Source organism: Rhamphochromis sp. 'chilingali' (genome assembly GCF_963969265.1).
Source record: "Rhamphochromis sp. 'chilingali' genome assembly, chromosome: 3".
Taxonomy (NCBI): Eukaryota; Metazoa; Chordata; class Actinopteri; order Cichliformes; family Cichlidae; genus Rhamphochromis; species Rhamphochromis sp. 'chilingali'.
The window spans coordinates 18,635,092-18,657,374 of NC_137931.1; the positions used below are offsets into that span (position 1 = coordinate 18,635,092).

At 44.4% G+C, this 22,283-nt stretch overlaps 1 protein-coding gene across 1 annotated transcript in view; it reads left to right on the plus strand.

The window, feature by feature from the left end:
* Positions 1-11,324, plus strand: part of prox1a (prospero homeobox 1a) — a 53,688-nt gene extending 42,364 nt beyond the window's left edge. The window contains exon 7 of the mRNA XM_080878466.1: positions 9,232-11,324. Coding sequence (XP_080734592.1) covers positions 9,232-9,417 — 186 coding nt within the window. The 3' untranslated portion in view covers positions 9,418-11,324. The remainder of the gene's footprint in view (positions 1-9,231) is intronic.
* Positions 11,325-22,283: the final 10,959 nt, after the last annotated feature.

Here is a 22,283-nt window from a genome sequence, read left to right on the forward strand (position 1 = left end):
GGGTGTGTGTGACAAGAGCCAGGTCTGATAGCAGTGAAAGCGAGAGAGTGAGAGAGAAGGAAAAAGGAAGCAGATGCCTGTGTGTTGGCACAAAAAAAGATACGTCCACTCAGTGCCTCACACACACACACACTCATATAACAGCATTTGCTCAGTCCACAGAAGGAGCAGCACATGAAAGAGTTCCAGTATTGTCTCCATGATAGAGAAATACTCCACTGACCGACAGCACAGTGGACCTCAAGGCCACAGAGCGAATTAATAGCAAAGAAGAAAAAGACCGTGAGTGTGTGTTTGTGTGTTTGATGTGAAATTAAAGAGACTAAGGAGGAGGTTTGAAAAAGACAAGCAAGGTCAAAAATGATCAATGATCAAGCAAAGCACGCAAGTGAAAGCATTCAAGCGAATCTTGAATCAAATACAGACATCTCCTTCACTGACGGAGCGAAGCAGACAGACTTACAGAAAACAGAAGGAACAACACACACACACACACACACAGTCTCTGTTTGCACACCTTCATAGTCAAACATATGGTGTTTGTATAGTGATTTCTTAAGAGCACAATCTGTCTGTTTCCTCTTTCTGTGCAAGACGGCGAGTGAGGATGGAAAGGAAAAAACAACATAGATAGACGAGCAGAAGACATATGGAAAGCAGAGGCAGCTGAGGACATGAAGACACAGACACACACACACACAGAGCATATGCATCACTCTGGGTCTCATGGTGACAACATGAAGAGAAAAGGCATTAATCCTTCTGGGAGGATACGGGGAGTCAGAGGAAGAGGAGTGGCTTAAATTCAGAGGAAGAGGGAGGGAAAAGGAGAGAAAAGAAGGTGAGCAGGTGATGAGCGATGCAGAGGAAAGCATAAAAGGATGGAGGGAGGCGGTGCCATCACTGCTGCTGAGTGACTCTGATGTCCCAGTACTGTCACAACATCAGTGATATCAAATCAGTGACCTAAATTCATAATTTTCTGAACAACTGCCTATTTGTTACCTCAGTTAGATGTTATCTTGCTTAGTTTTTATGCTAAAGACTAAGTACTGCCTGTTTTTAAAAGCACACCCTCGAAACAAGGATCACATCCTTTTGTGTCAGCGGAGGTCGGTGGATTTTGCCAAATATGGATAAACATCGGCATCACATTGTAGATGACGAGGATGGCAGACCATAAAAGAAAAAAGAAAAAAAAAAACAGGAAGCAGAGGGCTAGAGCTGGTAAAATACGCCAAAGACTTCTTTCTTTGGAACGACAATGGCGTGACGCTCTCGTTGTTCTGATGCTGTCACTGTGGCCACCCGTCACCAAGCAAATGCAGGAACAGTTGTTACCAAAGGTCTTCCTGTTCAACAGCATCCCCGAAACTTCTTTTAGGAGCCCTAAAGTAGGTGTACTAGGTGCAAATGTAGCATCTTAACACAAAAATGGCCTGTAGAGGCCTGGATGTCGGAGTTTTGATTCATAATTTGTGTTAAATTGATTTTCTCCACTTGTTGAAAGCACAAGGTCACATCAGGCCTCACCTTATCTTAAAGACCTCATAGTACCATATCGCCCCATTAGAGCATTTCACTCTCAAACTGTGGGTTAGGGTTACTTGTGGTTCCTAGAGTATTTAAAGTAAAATGGGAGGCATAGCCTTCAGCTTTCAGGCCACTCCGCTGTGGATCCAGCTCCCAGTTTAGATTCAGGAGACAGACACCCTCTCTACTTTTAAGCTTAGGCTTAAGACTTAATAAAGCATATAGTTGGGGCTGGACCAGGTGACCCTGAAGCTTTCATGTTTTGAATGTGTTAAAATGGGACAAAATAAACATAAAAAAGTAACCCACTTATGAAGGGCTCTCCTTTATTCTAAAAATATTTGAATGCAACCTTGCCCTTTTGTGCTCGTGGCCCACTGTTAAAAAAGACTAAATTAGTAAACAGGCGTAACTGTTGCTAAGTGGTTACCGGTCGTGTTCGTGTTTTCAGGCCGGGGTGCTGACATTTTCTTTCGCTGGTGATCTTTCCTTTGTGTTTTCAGCCACAGCAGACTCCACTATGTTTGCCAACAGCACAGTTATCCCAATCTGAACTAGAGATGGCACAATACCACTTTTTTATGTCCGATACCGATACCATAAATTTAGATATCTGCCGATACCGATATGAATCCGATATAGTGTTTTTTAATCAATAAAACTGTTTTTTTTAATATCTTGCTGCATATTGTATAAGTTCATACTCAAGTTTAAAAAAACAACAACACTAAAGCTATTCTGTTATACCTGTATGTAAAAAATACACTGCACCCAAAATATTTCATAGTTCAGCAAAACTGATCAATCTAATGAACTTAAACCTGCTCCATCCTTCCTATTCTGGTATTTTAAAGAGTAAGCAACCTAACTAATAGGGTTACAAACTTCCAGCAAAAAAAAAAAAATAGGGAACCACCCCCCACCCTCCACCTCATGATGCTTAATCGACGTAATCAATTTAAATTTTTTCAACTGCAACTTGATGCAGTGTGAAAAAAAAATGCACAGAAATAAATTATTTTTCAAGAATAATTAAATAGATTCAACATCTTTCTTCTACAGAATTGCAGACTGCACAGATCATACCTTCCCAAAGGAAAAAGTAGTATAGCTTACCAGGGTATATTAGACTTAACAGTTACTATATATAGTAATGGACTTCTATATATTTTACATAAGATTAAAACTTTGGGTGTAAGATTCAGACAATTATTTATTAAAAGCTAGACATTTTAAACGAGAATAAGAAAGAAAAGTATGTCTTTGTGCCCCCTTTTCCCTGTTAATGCCCTATCGGCCCCCCTGGCTAAACTTTGCTAGATGCGCCCCTGCACAGTTACCAGCCGTCAGCTACGTAGAAAAAGATCCTCGAGTAGAAAGTAATATTAAATAAATTCTAACAACAGATTATCAAGTTTAAGCTGGTTTGGTAGCGAGGCTACAAATACACACAGCCGCTCTATCACGTGAGCACACTGCTCCGACATGCTACGGTTATGAGCCGAGTTACGCCATGTTGCAAGTTTTGTGAGGTGCTTTTTTGATATTTAATGGATCGATTACATTTTTTTATTTCTCTCCGATATCTGATCCAGTAATTTACATCAGTATCGGACCGATACCGATACGTAATATCGGATCGGTCCATAGTGTGAACTGAGTTGCTTTTACCGCTACTAGAAACACAAAACGCATCAGATTTAGGAGAAAAAAAATGCAACTTTTTTTGGGAAATCCCTACTTTTAAACTAGTATAGAAATGTACAAATGAAAGAAGAGAATAGATGGACTGCGATTAAATGTGTCAACAAAAGAAAAACAGCAGTTCAGATATTCACTAGTCTCTATAAGCGAGGGTGATGAATTTGCCTGACGATAAACACTCTGATTTCTCATAAGAATAAACTTCCAGGAAGAGATCAGGAAAGGATGAGCCTGTGAGGCGGATGATGAAGGGATAGAGCGAGTGGATGAGAGAAAAAGGAAGGAGACAAAAAAAGAGAAAAAGCAGGAGCGAGGGCGTCCCAGTAGGCCTCTTTGTTGGGCAGCGATTTAGAGATTTACAGGCTCTTGTCCTTCTGTGTGTGTGTGTGTGTGTGTGTGTGTGTGTGTGTGTGTGTGTGTGTGTGTGTGTGTGTGTGTGTGTGTGTGTGTGTGTGCACATCTGTGTCTGTGTGTGTGAAGAGAGAGTAATTGAGCCTCCCTTCATCCAATATTTACCCACCAAACCGGAGCAATCATGCGAATTATGTTTACTGGGAACGAAGTGTCTTTCTTCCTCTTTAGCTTTCTTTCTCCTTCCCACTTTCCCCCAATCCTCCGCCGTCTCTCTCGCTCTCCTGGCAACTAGATACCAAATCAAGATCCTAGCCAGGAGTAAATCACAAACACACACGCACACACACAGGGAAAACATGCCCATCTGTATTGATGATGGCCTAATTTAGATCTCTTTATTGGACTGATTTACGATGGCCAGACAAATCTGGGCATCTGGACCGAAGTATGTGTCTGTGTGTGTGTGTGTTTGTATATGTGTGTGTGCGTGCGTGCATGCGTGCGCGCAGGGCTGTCCAGTTAAGCCGACACCAAACCGGACACACAATATCCTCCCTTCTTTGTTCCCTTCTTTTCTTCCTGCGTTTCTCCCCCTGCCTCTCTTTGAGTCAGCGGTGTCCTTTTTGTCGTCTTGCTTCAGCACTTTGAGTTCTCTCGCCGCTGCCGCGATGACACGCGTCACCCCGAAAAACACACGGTGATCATCACGCTGAAGAGGCGCCCGCAGCAGGGCACTTATAGGTCAAGGTCAGCGAATGTCTCGCAGTGCAAGTGTGCAACTCGACAGTTTTTGCGATTTCAGATCATCAGTCACAAACAGCAGACGTGGGAAAATATTTCATTAGGTGCTAAAGGTGCATCGGAGACTACGACAGGCTCTACACCACTAACATACATGCAGAGAATATAAATGTCAGTGCGGAAATGCAATTTATGCAAGGAGATGTTGAAACGGAGGGGATCTGTGTTGGTTTAATGATAAGAGCCGATTTTAACAACTAAAGGATGAAGGGATGTGCTCTGGGAGGGAGAGGACGCCTCAAAGGCACATTCATCTTAAAGATCAAGCTCAGGTTTCAACTTTTATTTGTCCCACGGGCAGTTTCACAGCAACCATTAACCAGCATCTTGACTTAGTGGTTTTCTCTGATTTCCTGCAGAGCTAAAAAGCAAGTATGTAGTTGTAGCACCTCCCGAGGTTTGATGGTATAATCTAGTTTTTGCTATGAAAGGGAATTATATTGTATTCTTTATAAATGATGTCATGGTTATAGCTTCTGTCTGTATTAATGTGGCTAAAAAGACTAAGAAATCCAAGATGATGTGATGGTTTTAGACCTGTGAGGCTAAGCCTGTACAGGAGCTGTAAAAGCAAATTTAAAGTATAACAAAAATAGTTTTAAACAGTCCAGAAAGTTTGATCTACTGCCCTTTTTTAAGAAATGCAGACACAAAGTTCTGCTAAGAGTTTGTTAATAATATTTTTAATGAACTGCTTTTACCCAGTTACAGTTTCCACTAAAAATAACAGAAAATAATAAATATATTATTCCCAAAATGCTGGCTTTAACAATTTAGATTAAAGTTTCCATGTATTTCTGTTATACTTATATACATAGTAATGTAAGTAATGTGAAATGTGAGATTTAACAGAATCTAGTCAAATGAAATTTACTTGATTGGTATCCATTCTGTTTATACAAGCACATTAATAACATATTTGACTCATTATTAAATAAAAAAAAACAACTTTGATTTTATATCTTTCAGTTGCATTTTGTTCAAATTGTACATGTTTATTGAAGATGGAGAAACTTTTCTTTTCTTTTTAGTGCAGATTAGATTAGAGTCAGCTAATAAAAGTATTGCTACAAAGCCAATAAAATGCAGTTAAAGTCAAACCAGAACTGGGAAAAAAACTGTTTCAAGAAAAGCTGAAAGTGTTTTCTTGTGTTGACTAATTAATGTGGAAAACCCAGTCACTAAGTGGTTATTAAAATGTTTTCAGAATTTGCAGATTGATTATGATTCAGCTCATAAACCATGACCCACTGCTCTCACCTACCGGTATCGGCAATACTGGCTTTGTATTTGCTTGATATTGGATCGATATCAAAATCTGTGCTATCGCACAGCGCTGACTTTCATTCAAGCTGGAAAATGTCAAGGATTTCCAAAGTTTATCCAAGCGTAGTTTTTAAACAGTTGTTGATGAGCCTGATGGAACCATGTCAGGAAAGCAAGAGTGAGAGTTTGTTCCATCTCTGCATGCGATGCATCATGAATTTGGGAGGAGGTGGGATGTTTTGGGCTGTTTTGCAGGTGACACTGCTGGGGACTGATTAAGAATTCAATAGGCTCTCATCCAAACTGGTCACAACAGCACTGTGCAAAAACACATCGTCTCATTAGGTTTGCACTAAGCGGAGCCATCATTTCTTTTTCCAACAGGACACACCTCCAGCTGTCCAGTGTACTGTGTGTTTTTATGGGTCTCAAGACGTTTTCACCCTCCCTAAGCTACAGGGCTTTCTAACTTATGAACTAAGCACTGAATTGAAGGACAGTTTAACCACAGAGAGTGACTGTGCACTGCATCTGGCCTCCACTGCAGAGTGAGGGGAAAAGCATCCAACGCAAGTGCACCACACATGTGGACGTTCCTTTAAGAGTGTAAGGAAAGCATTCCAGGTGATGACCTCATGAAGCTCTGAGTGGATGCCAAGAGTTATCAACATGGAGGCAACTACTATGAAGAATAAGATGTAAAGCATATTTTGCCTAAAAACTTTGCTTCCTACAAAATTCTGTGCATTATGCCACTTTTTATTTCTTCCACAGTGAGGTGGTAGGAGACCAGAATCAAAAAAGAAAAAGCAGATCTGATTTTAGAAGTAGACTCCTTCACTGTGTTGTAAGGACTGGTAGATGCTTCTTAAACAGGTAATGCTGATATTTGGCTTGTGCCAACTGTGCCAAAGTCTTTTGTTCAACCAATAGCATCACTACAACTTGGGCCCCAATCACACAGGCCTAACAGACCAGGCAACCTCTGGTCGCTAGGGAAAAATGTGTATTCCCTGACTGACTCCTGGAGATTAATGGCAGCAGGGAAGTAAAACTGGTCTGAAAGATAAATATCGTAACATACCCGCAGACCTCTATGCGATGAAAGCTAGCAAGTTGCGAAGGTCTCCAAGCTAAATAGTCAAGTTAGACACAAATCAGAAACAGAGACTGTCTGCCTTCAAAGTGAAAATGTAAAGGTGAATCTTCCTCATTTATGGTTCGTGTTGAATGTCACACTCAGTAATTGGTTAGTGTCTGCAGACAAGTTAGCTTCTTCTATGCAAACTACGGGAGACCAAATTTTTCAGTGCAGACTCTCTGTGTAGGTAACAACTTGCAACCACTTGCAAACCAGTTGGGGAATGGTTGGTTGACAGGTGGTCTCTGACCTCTGTTACTGTGGCCTAAGTTGTAGTAATTCAAAAGGTTGAAAAAAAATGGCCATCGTCCAGAAGAGCATAGTTGGAATAATTTGTGAAGCCAAATATCAGCATTATTCCATAGCAAACAGTCTCTAGGCCTGTGTGACTGAGGCCGTACTTCCCACACAGACTCTCTCTCTCTGCTCTTTATATTACTTGATATGGTCTTAAGTGACCTGTGATTGGCTAAAGTCTCACCTATATGCTACATTTTCTAAAGCCTGAAAAAGACCTCAGTAGAGTTTTGACTACCCAAGCTTTAATCTACTGAAGACTCTTTACTGAGTAGGTGTGTCCAAACTTTTGATACCATCCTGGAAAGTTTTAACTTTTATATGTGTGTGAGAGTAAGCTTGTATGTCGTGTGTGTGTGTGTGTGTGTGTGTGTGTGTGTGTGTGTGTGTGTGTGTGTGTGTGTGTGTGTGTGTGTGTGTGTACAGTAGCGTCTACACTAAGACAATGACAGAGGGCCTCATTGAAATAACTGTGGTCTCAGGGGGCCAGCTAAAAAAGAGAGAGGGTAGGTTAGGGTAGACAGAGTATATGAGAGTCCAGGGAATCATTTAGACTGCGAGTGTGTGTGACTGTGTATGCGTGTGTGTGCGTGGAGTGATTCATCCGTTCTGGTGGCAGCTAACCTTGGCATGTCCTGCCACGCGTGACGGGGGTTACACCCAGACAGCTTTGTGCCGTCCTCCACGTGTGTGTGAGCTTGTTGGGGTGTATAGGTGGGTGTACCTTGCCTTGAAGAGTCAGCTGTGTGTGTTTGGGTGTGTGTGTGTTTGCATCTGCATGCAAGAAAAAGAGCCAAAAAAGAAGAATAAAAGGAGGAGGGAGGAGGGGGAGTATCCCAGTCAGGTTGTTTAGTGTCTTTGTATGATCTTGCCCCCGGGAGAAAGGGCAGGAAAAAAAGACTGAAAAATGTGTGTGTGTGTGTGTGTGTGTGTGTGTGTGTGTGTGTGTGTGTGTGTGTGTGTGTGTGTGTGTGTGTGTGTACCTCTCTGTGTGCCATTGTTCTCTTGTCAGAGTTACAATGACACACACACAGCATTAAAATCTACACACACACAAACACACACAGTCTGACGGATCACACACCACTGCTCACCTGTCATCGTCAAAGACTGCGTTTGTGATCTGCCATTATGTGAGAGTGTGTGCGTGTCCACAAGGAGCATGCATGCATGCACGCACGCACACACACACACACACACACACACACACATACATCTGGGAGTTGTTAAGAATGGGGAAGTACAGGGAAGGGAAGTTCTGAAGAACAGTTTACTGACAGGAATAGTAATATTTGGTCACCTGAAACAGCCGCACACTTAATTCTTCATCATTTTGCGTCATCAGCATTCTGGAAGCCGGCCTGCTCACTATTTAAAGATTTATACATGTGTGTTGTTTTTCTCTATTTCAGTTCTCCCTTTTTTGACAGCGTATTGTTTAGTATTAGTCACGGCACATGTGTATCATGTCATATGGCATAAACCAACCTGTTCAAACAGTTACGCAAGAATGTGTCTTTTTTTATTTTGAGTTCTCCTTCATTTATTTTATGGACTTTTATGGCCACGGAAATAAAATGATCTCATTTATAAAGCAAAAATAAAATTAGTTGATTAACTATAAAGTATGCGCATGACTTAAACTGAATAAAAACATTAAATAAATAATTTGCAATAATCGCCAACATGTACGTGTTTACTCTGAATCTCTGAGCACATTTCAAGTTCAAGTTCACGATCCTCCTTTTGTGCTGCTGTATTTTTTACATAAAGACACGTCTCAAGTTGTCCTGTGATGTAACAGGATTTAATATGAATTTAAGATCAGCTACAATATTAACGCCCCTGATTCTCCTGTAGCTGTTCCTGCAGCAGAGCGCCAACATCTGGTGAGGACTGTTACAGCGGCAGATTAATATCCATAGTTTTGGCACTGGATACTACAGTCACATCTGGCTGCAATGTTCTAATGTCCACATCATTTTTCAGTTACTTTCCCTCTTGCACTCCAGGTTTTCTGAGGTGGAAATATGCTGTGCTTGTGCAGAAAGAAATGCAGAAACACAAGTGGGAAGTTTTTCCTTCAAAGATCAAATTGGTGATATCACCCATGATTTATTTTTTTCTCCTTTCAGGTTCCTGATCGATTCCTGGAGGTGGCCCAGGTGACCCTTCGTGAGTTCTTCAACGCCATCGTGGCTGGAAAGGATGCGGACCCATCCTGGAAGAAGGCCATCTACAAAGTGATCTGCAAACTGGACAGCGAGGTTCCTGAGGTCTTCAAATCCCCCAACTGTCTACAAGAGCTCCTCCATGACTGACTAGGCCAAGGGAAGAAGCAAAGCAAGCTAGACAGACCTCCGAGGACAGTGAGAAGACTGTAGGAAAATGCCGCCAAATGCTCGGAGTTAGACTAGTCGGAGGTCTGTGATGAAATGCGATTGAAGGTTTGTGACGTTCATAAAGATATGAACAGGCAGTTCTGTTCGGAGGCTGCCAGAGAGCTTCGCTTATGGTTATCATTTGGTCAGCCCATCTTTTAAAAACAAGATGTTCTATGAAGAAAAAAAGCTTTTCCTCTTACATGAGGTGCCGGGCTGCGACCCAGAGTGCGGTTATGCTCAAATTAACATATTTTGTTGGGGAAATGAAAAAGCAAAATGGTGAGAAACAGAATCCCATCGAACTGGCAGAGAAGCTCCTCGTCCTTGAAAACCCTCGTCTTCTCTTTTTCCTCCGCCTTGTTTAAACTTTTCCATCCTTCTCCGGAGGAACAAAGGTGCGATGAAGATGACGATTTGACCTGTGACTTCGAGTCAGGGGGCAGACTAAAAATTAAAGAAGATAATATATGAAAAAAAGATCTTTTTATTGTGGATGTTTTTAAGTTACATGGACATTTTTGAGACAAAAAAGTGGTTTGTGTATTTTTTTTCTTTCCTTTGTATAAGCTTACATCCTCTCTTCTACGACATGCACACAGATACACCCCTCATAGGAAAGCACAGTAGCATTCCCAAATCCTCACCTGAATCCAGACAAACTGGGCAAAAAACCCACTTAGTTGTTGTTTATCTGATTTATTTCCCCTCCTGTTTTTACTTAAGCCTCCTCTTATTGTACTGAGACTTACTGAGTGTCTATATTGACTGTGTGGCTCTCTCCCTGCCCCATCGCTCTCTGGCTGCCCCCTTCTCTTCACATATCCAGAGCATCAGAGATTCATCAGTACTGGGTTTTTTAGCAGATGCTAGAATTGACAGGTGCAAACATTTCAGATGAAAATCCACAGTAACTAAAAAAAAAGTAAAAATCTGTTCTCATGCATTAATTCAGCAGCTGCATTTAGGTCCTAATGTCAGCAGACTGAAATTTTGCTGCTTTTTAAAAATGTTTTATTTGTTTGTTTGGACCAACCCTGTATCTCCATATGCTGTTTGCGCAGGCGTTCCTTAAATTGTCTTTATTTGATCTGTACATGATCTGTACTGAACAGGCAAATAATCATTTTAGTTCCCTCTGGGGGACAAATGATATAATGCACGTTTCCTAATCTGCTGTTACATACGCACCAATGTCAAAACGATAAGATGAGTCACTGTTTTCTTTACAATACTTAAAAAATGTGGCACTGATTCATGAAACAAATTCTTGTGATATGTTTGAGGCTTGGTTTTTTCCATGATGCCCCCCTTAAGGCCTTCACTTTAAACCACTGTGCCACATTTCTTTTTAATTAAAAGTGTTGAAGATGTTCATAGATGCAAACAAAACAACGGTATGTCTCAGATGGTGCTTTGGCCACAGACTAATCTTTGGAAAAAATTGAAATCTGTGTTACACAATCATGATTTTTTTTTTAAGTAATCATTAAATGTCCTGATAAGCACCAAACCAGTTCCCCAGGTACTTCCTCTCTGCTCTGGACAGCTGAGAGGGGGCAGCTGCACCGGCCGGGTCATGTGTGAAGTGTTTAAGGTTTTAACAGCTGAAGAAGAAAAAAAAAAAACAAAGCAAAAAAGAAGAAAAAAAAGACAACAAATGCTGATATTTGTAGCTTGTATAGATGTAATAAATACTCTGATCACTCTGATATTGTTATTATTTATAACTGAAATAATTATTCCTTTTAATGTTATTCTGATGATGATGATTATTAATGCTTGCTACAGATTTGACCAGTGGTTTAATCATGTTTATCCATCAAACTGCAACATGAAATAAATTATTCTTTGAACAAAAATCAGTCGGAGGTCGTTTGTAAGCTCGTCGCCACTTTCTTCCTGCTCTGTTTGCGCTCGGCTGAGGTGTGGAGGGCGTTGACCGCTTGAACGCACCAGCTCGCCGTCAACCCAAGCAGTAACTAGGCAACGCGATGGCCACTTTAACTCGGTCCATGCCCTCGTCCCCTCCCTCCCTCTCTCTCTCTCTGGATCCTGTATAAGGGGGGGGGGACATGTGATCCCTTGTTGTTGTTGCTGATGAATTGAAAAGAGGAGCGCTGTGTGATTATTGTCAGCACAAAAGCCTCAAAAAGCTGCTGACGCCTAGATTAGGCAGTACAAAGACGCAGGGACACACACGCACAACACACAAAAAGACATAGGTACAGGCTCTCAGTTGCGCACACAAAAACACGGGGACGAGGCCCGGCTGCCCTCGTTGCCCTACGCTGCTTCTCACTCCCCTGTTCTCTCCTCCGTTCATCCTCTCACACCCCTCCATCACTCCATCGCTGATATTACTCTCCTCCTCCCCTCTTTTATACCTCTACTGTCTCCTCTTCGCTTCCTATCGCACAGATTTTATTTCATCTACCCTCCTCTAACGCCACTTACCTCCCTAACACACACAAACACACACCATGCCCTCTGTGTGTTGGCGCCAAACACTAACTGGCATCACACAATGCCAACCACCATCACCAGCATGGGATTAAGTGCCAGCACTCAATGTGCTTCTTTTTTCCCCCCCTTTCTTTCTTTCTCTCACCGACGCACACACGCAACAAATAAATACTGCCAGACTTCCTGCATAATAAAACAGTTTATAATTCTGTAAAGCTATGTCTCCTGTAATAATCCAGTCTCAATTAACATTTTTTGCCTCTATGTAGAAGTCAGAGGGGATTAAATTAAACAAAACAAAAATTCACAGGAACATTTGCCAAGCACGAAAATCTGAAACCACAAAGATGGAGGTGGCTGTCGCTGGCTTTAATGTGACTGCTTTGCATTCAGCAAAACCAAAAGTACCTTCAAGAAGAGGCTGAATAGCCACGAAACAAGGCCATCAAACGCCACTGTGACGGGGACGCTGTGTCCTTCGCCAAAAAATGGCCGCTTGCTCGACAACAGAGACTTCAGCCGCAGGGAACGTCATTTCTACAATCGTGTCTTTGTTTTTTTAGCACAGCGTTTGATTGACAATTTGGTTGTGAAACATCTGATCAGACAGCCACATTAAACACAAACTAGAACTACCAGATCATTTTTTTAATCCTTTCAAGGATATTCAAGGTTTTGTGGGAGTTGGACCAACCAGTCTACACATTCTTTAGTGGACTTGGGCAGGGCATTTGACCAGGTTCCTCAGGAAGTGTCAGAGGGTTTCTACTTTGGTGGTTGCAGGATCACCTCATTGCTGTTTGCAGATGATGTGGTTCTCTTTGTCACGGCGAGTGAGATGAGCCGTATAAAAATAATAAATGAGGATCCAATTGCAGGCAGTAGTGGAGGAGTGAAGGTGGTTTATTGGACACGAAATAAATATAGACAAACAGCAAATGGAGCACGAACTAAACTAGACTGGAGACAACTAAACTACTGAATACAAACCGGAACTCAAACATGAAGCAAGGTGGACGACGGTACAAGATGGTGACGGCAGGGAAACACACAGATGACGCAGGGTGGAAACACAGACGGACCAGCAACAACAATGACGGAAGACATGACTTAAATACACAGAGAACCACAGGGGAATTACACACAGGTGGTGGACACAGCTGGGAATAATCAACAAGACGAGACAAAGGTAAAAATGAACACACTCACATGAGACGCAGACCTTCACAATAAAACAGGAAACAAAACACACTTTACTAAGACACAGACTAGACAGAGACAGACTTGAAATGACATATGAAACTAAACCCACATCTTAGACCCAGACAAACAGAAACATGGAACTTTAAATAGACATAAGCATTACCATAACACGACAAGAGAACAAGAACACAATCCCTGATGCAAACATAAATCAAAACACAATAAACTCAAAATACTGGGTCCAACGGACCCAGAACCGTGACAGTACCCCCCCTCAAAGGGCTGGCTCCCGACAGCCCCAAACAGAAAACACAAGCACCAAGCCAGGGCGGGCGGAGGGGGCCCAGGAAGGAGGGCCCGAAACACAAAAAACCAGGAGCACGAGAGTCCAGAACCAAAACACGACTGTTCACTAGTCCATAACACAGTCAGGGAGCCGACCATGCACACAGCAACGGCGGCGACGGGAAAACAGTTCAGGAGGCCGACCGTGCACACGGCAACGGCGGCGACGGGCAAACAGTTCCGGAGGCCGACCCCTTGGAAGGTAGTGGCGGCCACTGAGCAGGTCCGGAGGACAGCCGCGATGCCAGCGGCGGCGACAAACCCTTTCCGGAGGCCGTCCCCGAAGGCCATGATGCCACCTAATAGGCCCGGAAAACGGCCAGCAGAGGCGAGGCGGAACGGGTCGAGCTGGCTCTGACGGCGGTGTGGCAACCGCAGGACCAGGCGAGGCAGGACCAGACGAAGCTGAAGCTGAAGCGGAGGCTGGACCAGACGAAGCTGAAGCTGAGGTTGGACCAGACGAGGCTGAAGCTGAAGCCGAAGCGGAGGCCGGACCAGACGTGGATGAAGACACGGAGGCCGGACCAGGCGTGGATGAAGACACGGAGGCCGGACCAGGCGTGGATGAAGACACGGAGGCCGGACCAGGCGTGGATGACGGCAGCGGGACGGCTGCGGAACCTGACGGCAGCGGGACGGCTGCGGAACCTGACGGCAGCGACGCTGCAGGCGGTGATGCGAATGGTGATGATGTGAATGCTGTAGGCGGTGGCGTGAATGCTGCAGGCGGTGATGTGGATGCAGGCAACGGTGTAGGAGTCACAGGGGATGATTCAGCAGATGGTAGCTGAACAAACTTCCCCGGACCGCCAGCAGATGTGAGGATATGCTGGCTGGGTCCTCCAGGACCCTCAGCTAACGAGGCGTGGTGCTGGGTGGGCTCCTCGGGCCCTCCAGCAGACGTGGCTTGAGGCTGGACGGGCTCCTTGGGCCCTCCAGCAGACGCGGCATGAGGCTGGACGGGCTCCTCGGGCCCTCCAGCAGACGAAACATGACGCTGGCTGGGTTCTCCAGAACCGCCCGCAGATGAAACATGAGGCTGGTGCGGTTCTCCCGAACCCCCAGCTGACGTGGCATGAGGCTGGACGGGCTCCTCGGGCCCACCAGCAGACGTGGCATGAGGCTGGTGCGGTTCTCCTGAACCCCCAGCTGACGTGGCATGAGGCTGGACGGGCTCCTCGGGCCCACCAGCAGACGTGGCATGAGGCTGGTGCGGTTCTCCTGAACCCCCAGCTGACGTGGCATGAGGCTGGACGGGCTCCTCGGGCCCTCCAGCTGACGTGGCATGAGGCTGGACGGGCTCACCCGAACCCCCAGCTGACGACACTTGAGGCAGGATGGGCTCCTCGGGCCCTCCAGCCGACGAGGCAGGACGCTGGCTGGGTTCTCCAGAACCGCCAGCAAACATGGCTTGAGACTGGACGGGCTCCTCTGGCCCTCCAGTGGAAACAGACACTGAAGCAGCAGGTACGGAGACCTCCGCCAGTGTGGACACTGGCTGGGACTGAGCAGCACAGTGGCTAGACTCAGGCAGCAACAGTGGGATGCAGTCCTCAGAGGGCTGAAAGTGTTCCCTAATACACTCAGCAGAGGACGGAGGCGGACGGGTGAACTCACTTGAACTCTCAAGGGGTGCTGAGAGCTGAGACTGTTCTGGTGAGTGCTCCGGTGAGGCTGCTGGCGCTGGCGTCTTGACCTCTAGGGGTCCAGAGTTGGCTGGTGACTGACACCCAGCCTCTGGGGAGGCCCTAGAGGGAGCAACTGTCTCTGACATGGCCAGCTTAAGAGAACCAGCAGATATTGCAGTGAAGTGTGTTCCCTGCTTTGAACGAGACCGTGAGGATGGTGGCTGAGTAAATGAGCGGGCAGACAGCTGAACTGGTGGCGACTGAGCAATAGGCAACGAAGCGGCTACAGACTGACCTACAGGTAGCGGAGACGATTGTAGTGGAGTCGTAATGAGTGGTGGAGTGGCTGACTGAACGGAGGGCAGCGCGGCTGCTGACTGAACTGAGGGCAGCGCGGCTGCTGACTGAACCGTTAACTGAATTGCAGACCCAACGTTAAACTGTGGTGAAAGTGTGGATGGGAGAACATGATCAGAAAAAACTGCTTCGGTGAGGTTTACAACTTCCCCTGAATGAATCAGTGCAGGTGAAAAAGGGTCCCAAACATTTTCATTGTCTAAATTCATAATACCAGGCTTGGAAACAGAATGGAAACAGTCATTAACACAGAGCGTGGGCTCAGGAGAAACAGTCTTTGAAGCAGTGGCCATGGATGAGACAGAAAAATTATTGTTATCTCCAGAAGACACACAAAAAATAGCTCCAGAAACAACAGTCACAGAGTCCGACGCAGCAGAAAAAGTGTCCCTCACACTCACCACAGCCGATTGTTTCCGTGTCCCGACATCCGGCTGTGGGGTGCCACGCCGACGGCGCAAACGTCGCTTCTTTCTCGGAGACAGCTCCGACAGGCCGGGTAATCCCTCGTCCGGCGGTTCGGACAGCACGTCCTCCGTTGAAGCGAGCAGGCGAGCGGTAGCGGCAGGGGGGTGTAGGTGAGGCTCATGGAGAACGTAATCCTGCACGAGCGGATGCAAAGAGTCCAGTAGCCAGGGATAACAGGTAAGGAGGTGTTGTAGATCGGCTTCAACGGAGTGAAGAGGCGCCCCTCCCTCATGCTCAAGCAGCCGGTAAACCAACTTAGAGGCGGAGCGGACAACGGCCTCCTGAAGCTCCCTGGGTGGGGTGACTGCCGCTGGATCCATATCTGGCTGGTCCGTACTGTCACGGCGAGTGAGATGAGCCGTATAAAAATAATAAATGAGGATCCAATTGCAGGCAGTAGTGGAGGAGTGAAGGTGGTTTATTGGGCACGAAATAAATATAGACAAACAGCAAATGGAGCACGAACTAAACTAGACTGGAGACAACTAAACTACTGAATACAAACCGGAACTCAAACATGAAGCAAGGTGGACGACGGTACAAGATGGTGACGGCAGGGAAACACACAGATGACGCAGGGTGGAAACACAGACGGACCAGCAACAACAATGACGGAAGACATGACTTAAATACACAGAGAACCACAGGGGAATTACACACAGGTGGTGGACACAGCTGGGAATAATCAACAAGACGAGACAAAGGTAAAAATGAACACACTCACATGAGACGCAGACCTTCACAATAAAACAGGAAACAAAACACACTTTACTAAGACACAGACTAGACAGAGACAGACTTGAAATGACATATGAAACTAAACCCACATCTTAGACCCAGACAAACAGAAACATGGAACTTTAAATAGACATAAACATTACCATAACACGACAAGAGAACAAGAACACAATCCCTGATGCAAACATAAATCAAAACACAATAAACTCAAAATACTGGGTCCAACGGACCCAGAACCGTGACACTCTTGGCTTAATCAGGTGATGACCTCTAGGTTGCAGCTGAATGTCAAAGGGGCGGGAATGAGACCAAGTCTGAGGTCCTAATGGAAGGGTGGAGTGCCATTTCTGGGTCAGCGAGGAGTTACTGCTCCAAGTGTAGAAGCCTAAATATCTAGGGGCTTTGCTCATAAGTAGAGTATGAGATTGGCAGAAGGATGAGTGGGGCATCATCAATGATGCAGACAATGTACCAGTATGTTGTGGTGAAGAGAGAGTTGAGTGTGAAAGCACATCTGTTTAGCTACAGTCCTACAAAAAGAAAGAATGAGGAGGAGGGTCCAGGTAGAGGTCTCTGCTTAAAGTGCCAGTATGACATCATACATCATAAGCCGCTGCAGTATTCTCCTGAACAACAGGTGTCGCCACGCAGACAATACCACCACATGAGCGCTGATGAAGGAAGAGAAGAAGCCAAGAAAAGACTTTACCGAGTGTGTTCTTTTCCCTCAAAGTCTCAAGTTTTCGAACTCTTGCAACATCCTCCTCTGAATACAGTGGGGCAAAAAAGTATTTAGTCAGCCACCGATTGTGCAAGTTCCCCCACCTAAAATGATGACAGAGGTCAGTAATTTGCACCAGAGGTACACTTCAACTGTGAGAGACAGAATGTGAAAAAAAAATCCATGAATCCACATGGTAGGATTTGTAAAGAATTTATTCGTAAATTAGGGTGGAAAATAAGTATTTGGTCACCTCAAACAAGGAAAATCTCTGGCTCTCACAGACCTGTAACGTCTTCTGTAAGAAGCTTTTCTGTCCCCCACTCGTTACCTGTATGAATGGCACCTGTTTGAACTCATCATCTGTATAAAAGACACCTGTCCACAGCCTCAAACCGTCAGACTCCAAACTCCGCCATGGCCAAGACCAAAGAGCTTTCGAAGGACACCAGGAAAAGTATTGTAGACCTGCACCAGACTGGGAAGAGTGAATCTACAATAGGCAAGCAGCTTGGTGTGAAAAAATCAACTGTGGGAGCAATCATAAGAAAATGGAAGACATACAAGACCACTGATAATCTCCCTCGATCTGGGGCTCCACGCAAGATCTCATCCCGTGGGGTCAAAATGATCATGAGAACGGTGAGCAAAGATCCCAGAACCACACGGGGGGACCTGGTGAATGACCTGCAGAGAGCTGGGACCAAAGTAACAAAGGTCACCATCAGTAACACACTACAACGGCAGGGAATCAAATCCCGCAGTGCCAGACGTGTTCCGCTGCTGAAGCCAGTGCATGTCCAGGCCCGTCTGAAGTTTGCCAGAGAGCACATGGATGATACAGCAGAGGATTGGGAGAATGTCATGTGGTCAGATGAAACCAAAGTAGAACTTTTTGGTATAAACTCAACTCGTCGTGTTTGGAGGAAGAAGAATACTGAGTTGCATCCCAAGAACACCATACCTACTGTGAAGCATGGGGGTGGGAACATCATGCTATGGGGCTGTTTTTCTGCCAAGGGGACAGGACGACTGATCCGTGTTAAGGACAGAATGAATGGGGCCATGTATCGTGAGATTTTGAGCCAAAACCTCCTTCCATCAGTGAGAACTTTGAAGATGAAACGAGGCTGGGTCTTCCAACATGACAATGATCCAAAACACACCGCCCGGGCAACAAAGGAGTGGCTCCGTAAGAAGCATTTGAAAGTCCTGGAGTGGCCTAGCCAGTCTCCAGACCTCAACCCCATAGAAAATCTGTGGCGGGAGTTGAAAGTCCGTGTTGCTCGGCGACAGCCCCAAAACATCACTGCTCTCGAGAAGATCTGCATGGAGGAATGGGCCAAAATACCAGCTACTGTGTGTGCAAACCTGGTAAAGACCTATAGTAAACATTTGACCTCTGTTATTGCCAACAAAGGTTATGTTACAAAGTATTGAGTTGTATTTTTGTTATTGACCAAATACTTATTTTCCACCCTGATTTACGAATAAATTCTTTACAAATTCTACCATGTGGATTCATGGATTTTTTTTTCACATTCTGTCTCTCACAGTTGAAGTGTACCTCTGGTGCAAATTACTGACCTCTGTCATCATTTTAAGTGGGGGAACTTGCACAATCGGTGGCTGACTAAATACTTTTTTGCCCCACTGTATCTGTATGTCTCTGAGCTTTTGTGCTGCAATATTTTTAAAATGGCAATAAAAACTGACACAATCGTACACTCGTGTCGTGCGATGGCTAGGTTCCAAATATCGAGAGGTGCACGACCAGCCAAAGCACCTCAAATACTGTGGTGCATGCCACATGATGGTGTAACATTCAGAGAGCATAAAAACACCCTTAGACTGCTACCCTTGCCACCCGGACCCACATAAATGGCAGAAAATAGATGTATGAATGAACGGTTGGATGACATCTTTTTAAATACTAAAAAAAAAAAATCAAACACATTTGTCATTTATATGTCATGTTAACATGTCAGTTATACCCGTCACATCCCCTTGCACTATCACTGTGCACAACAGCTGGTTTGCTCAGTACAACATGTGCTGTTACAAGAGATGAGATTAAAAGTTTGATTCCACTTTGCAGGGGATGTTTTTTCTTCATTTTATTGCTGAAATTTGCAACAACAAAAAAAAATTCTGTTAGTAGGTTTATTAAAATGTTGGTAAACCAACTTGCTAGGACATCTTGGAAGGTTGTCCAGCTACCCTCCATCCTGGCTGTTTAGGGCAAAAAGAGCTTCAAAGCAAATACAACATAAACATTTGACATCCTAATATTTTGAGCACATTCAAAACTTAGCAATGCTAAGAGGTTGGTGTCATGCAAACGAGTTTCTTTTAGCTTTTGCAGCATCTGCACCGCAGATGGGGTTAATAAAGACACATTAAACAGAAACTTGCAGATTTCAGCTTAAAAAGAGCACAACACAGATACACGCGCAAGAAGGCGAAGGGTATCTTGTGCATTAGCTTACTCTGCCAAAGCTTTTCATTTGAACAGGAGGAGCTGAACAGGAGGTGGGGTCACTCTTTCTTCTATATGATCATGTACGCGCACACATGCCGTCTGCCTGTGAAAGCACATCTGAGCAGCGCAACAATAAAACAGCTGTGTTTGTATTGGCCTGATGATTGTTTCATTCTCAATCACCCCATCATAAGCACAAACACACTTACGCAGACACAAACACACTTACTGTCCACAGAGATGGCATGACAGTGATTCATCTTGGGTAATAGCTGCTGTTATGGAGTAGGGAGACAGTTTATTATGAAGAAAATCTCTCCTCAACATTATTCTAATAGCTGCATCTTCTCTATGTTAACTGCTATTAAAGTGGACTGCAGTGTGTGTGCGTGTGTGTGTTTATTCACATCCACTGCAATACTGGGAGATGGATGCACTAGTCTGGGATGTAAGAGGAATAAAAAGTGCAACACTTAGATTGAAGTTGCAGTTGAAGATAGATTTTTTACACTCCAAAAAAACGAAAAACCCAAATTCAGCTTAACAATGATCAAATACCAGATTTTATATGTGGGTATCTGAATTATGATCAAAACGTTTTGACTCCACCTTCAAGGAGCAGCAATAAAATGCTCCCACTGCTCATTCATGTTTATGTCGGTCCCTGGTTGTGCTCTGCTGACCACTTTCACGTGTGTGTATGTGTCAAACCCACGTAACCTTCATGCCGAGGATCATCACTGGTAACAAAAGCTGTTTCTGCAGCCGGAACCCAGAGGCCAAACAGCCGTTTTCACTGGAAGAGTCTGAAGAGTGCAAGCTTTGAGGTCTTTGGTAGCTGCGGCTCAGGAAGTAGAGGAGGCCATCTACCAACTGGAGGACAAGGATAGAACTAGTCAAAGTATCCATGAGCAAGCCCTGAGTTGTCTCTGATGTGTGTGTGTGGGTGTGTACACATGCTAGACAAGGAGCTTAAGTATAGAAAAAAGCACTTGTATGAATGGATTAATGAGGCTTGTAGTAAAAAGCACTTTGAGTGCTCTGTTAGAGTAGAAAAGTGCTGTATAAGTACCAGTCCATTTACCAGGAACAAGCTCATTGCTTTTGGTTTCCAAAATCACAGCGTTGTGGACCATGAATGTCCCCCCATGTTCTGACTGTGAGTGTGGAGTTCGACTCTGAGGTGTCTGAGGGAGAAAATGTGGCACAAACCACCTCGATGAGGGCTGCAATCTTGCCATAACTAAAACTCTACATAACTAAAAAGTCTTTGCTCATCACCACCTTACTGTCCACATTTGTCTCATAAGCAAAGAGGCTGCAGTTTTGACACGATGGAACAGATCGAGTGCACACATGCAGAAGAGGGCTTCCAAGGAGGGATTTACAAACAGCAGCTGCTTGAGAAGTGCTCTAGGAGACAACATAAAAAGCACAGACATTTCATTACCATGTTATACAGCTGGTGAGGGACCTAAAATGTTTGTCCTTATATTTTCAGATCAGATAAAGAAGCACCACCACCGCTGAATCACCCCAACCAACCAAGACAGACATACGAGCAGTAACGAAAGACCAGCATCTCAGAGACAACACAATCCCCTCAACCTCGAACTGGCAGATGGCCGCCCCTCCCTGAGCCTTGGTCTGCTGCACGTTTCTTCCTGTTAAAAAGGAGTTTTTCCTTCCTACTGTCGCCAAGTGCTTGCTTATAAGATGTTGTCGGATTGTTGGAGTTTTCTCTGTATCGTTTTAGGGTCTTTACCTTTCAAAATAAAGTGACTTGATTTGAAAAATCAGAAAATCTAATGACAGAGAATCTTTTTTACCTTTAGAAATAAACAATATACAGCTCTTCTTTTCTCTTTAGCCTGAGTAAAATTACCCAATAATGACTTTTACAAGTGTTCATACAGTCACTTTCTTGATTACATAATTGTGTTCATTTTTTCAGTATATAATAACAAAAAATGTAACTTCTGTAGCATAAATAATGAATCCGGTTATTAGTTGGACCCCCACAGTCTAGTGAACTTTGAAAATAGATCATAAGCATGGAGAACAACACTTCAGCTCTCAGCCCCTTTAAACTGTGATCACGGCTGCCAATAAAGATGATGTAGTTGGAAACTGACAAGTGTATTTCTTTGTGTAAACTGTCTCTGCTGCACCATTGCAGAACAGAGGTGGCTCTCCCATCGCTGTTTGATACTCGTTTCATTGTCTTTTCAGGCAACTCAGGTAGAACCTTGGCACCGTCTGACCTCAGTCTGACCTGTTGGAAAGCCAAAATCAGACTCTAATTATTACTTTAACAAACTGACATGAAAGCATCACTCAAATAAACGGCTGACTTAATCGGACCATCACAGCATACAACAATCACTGTTAGCTTGTT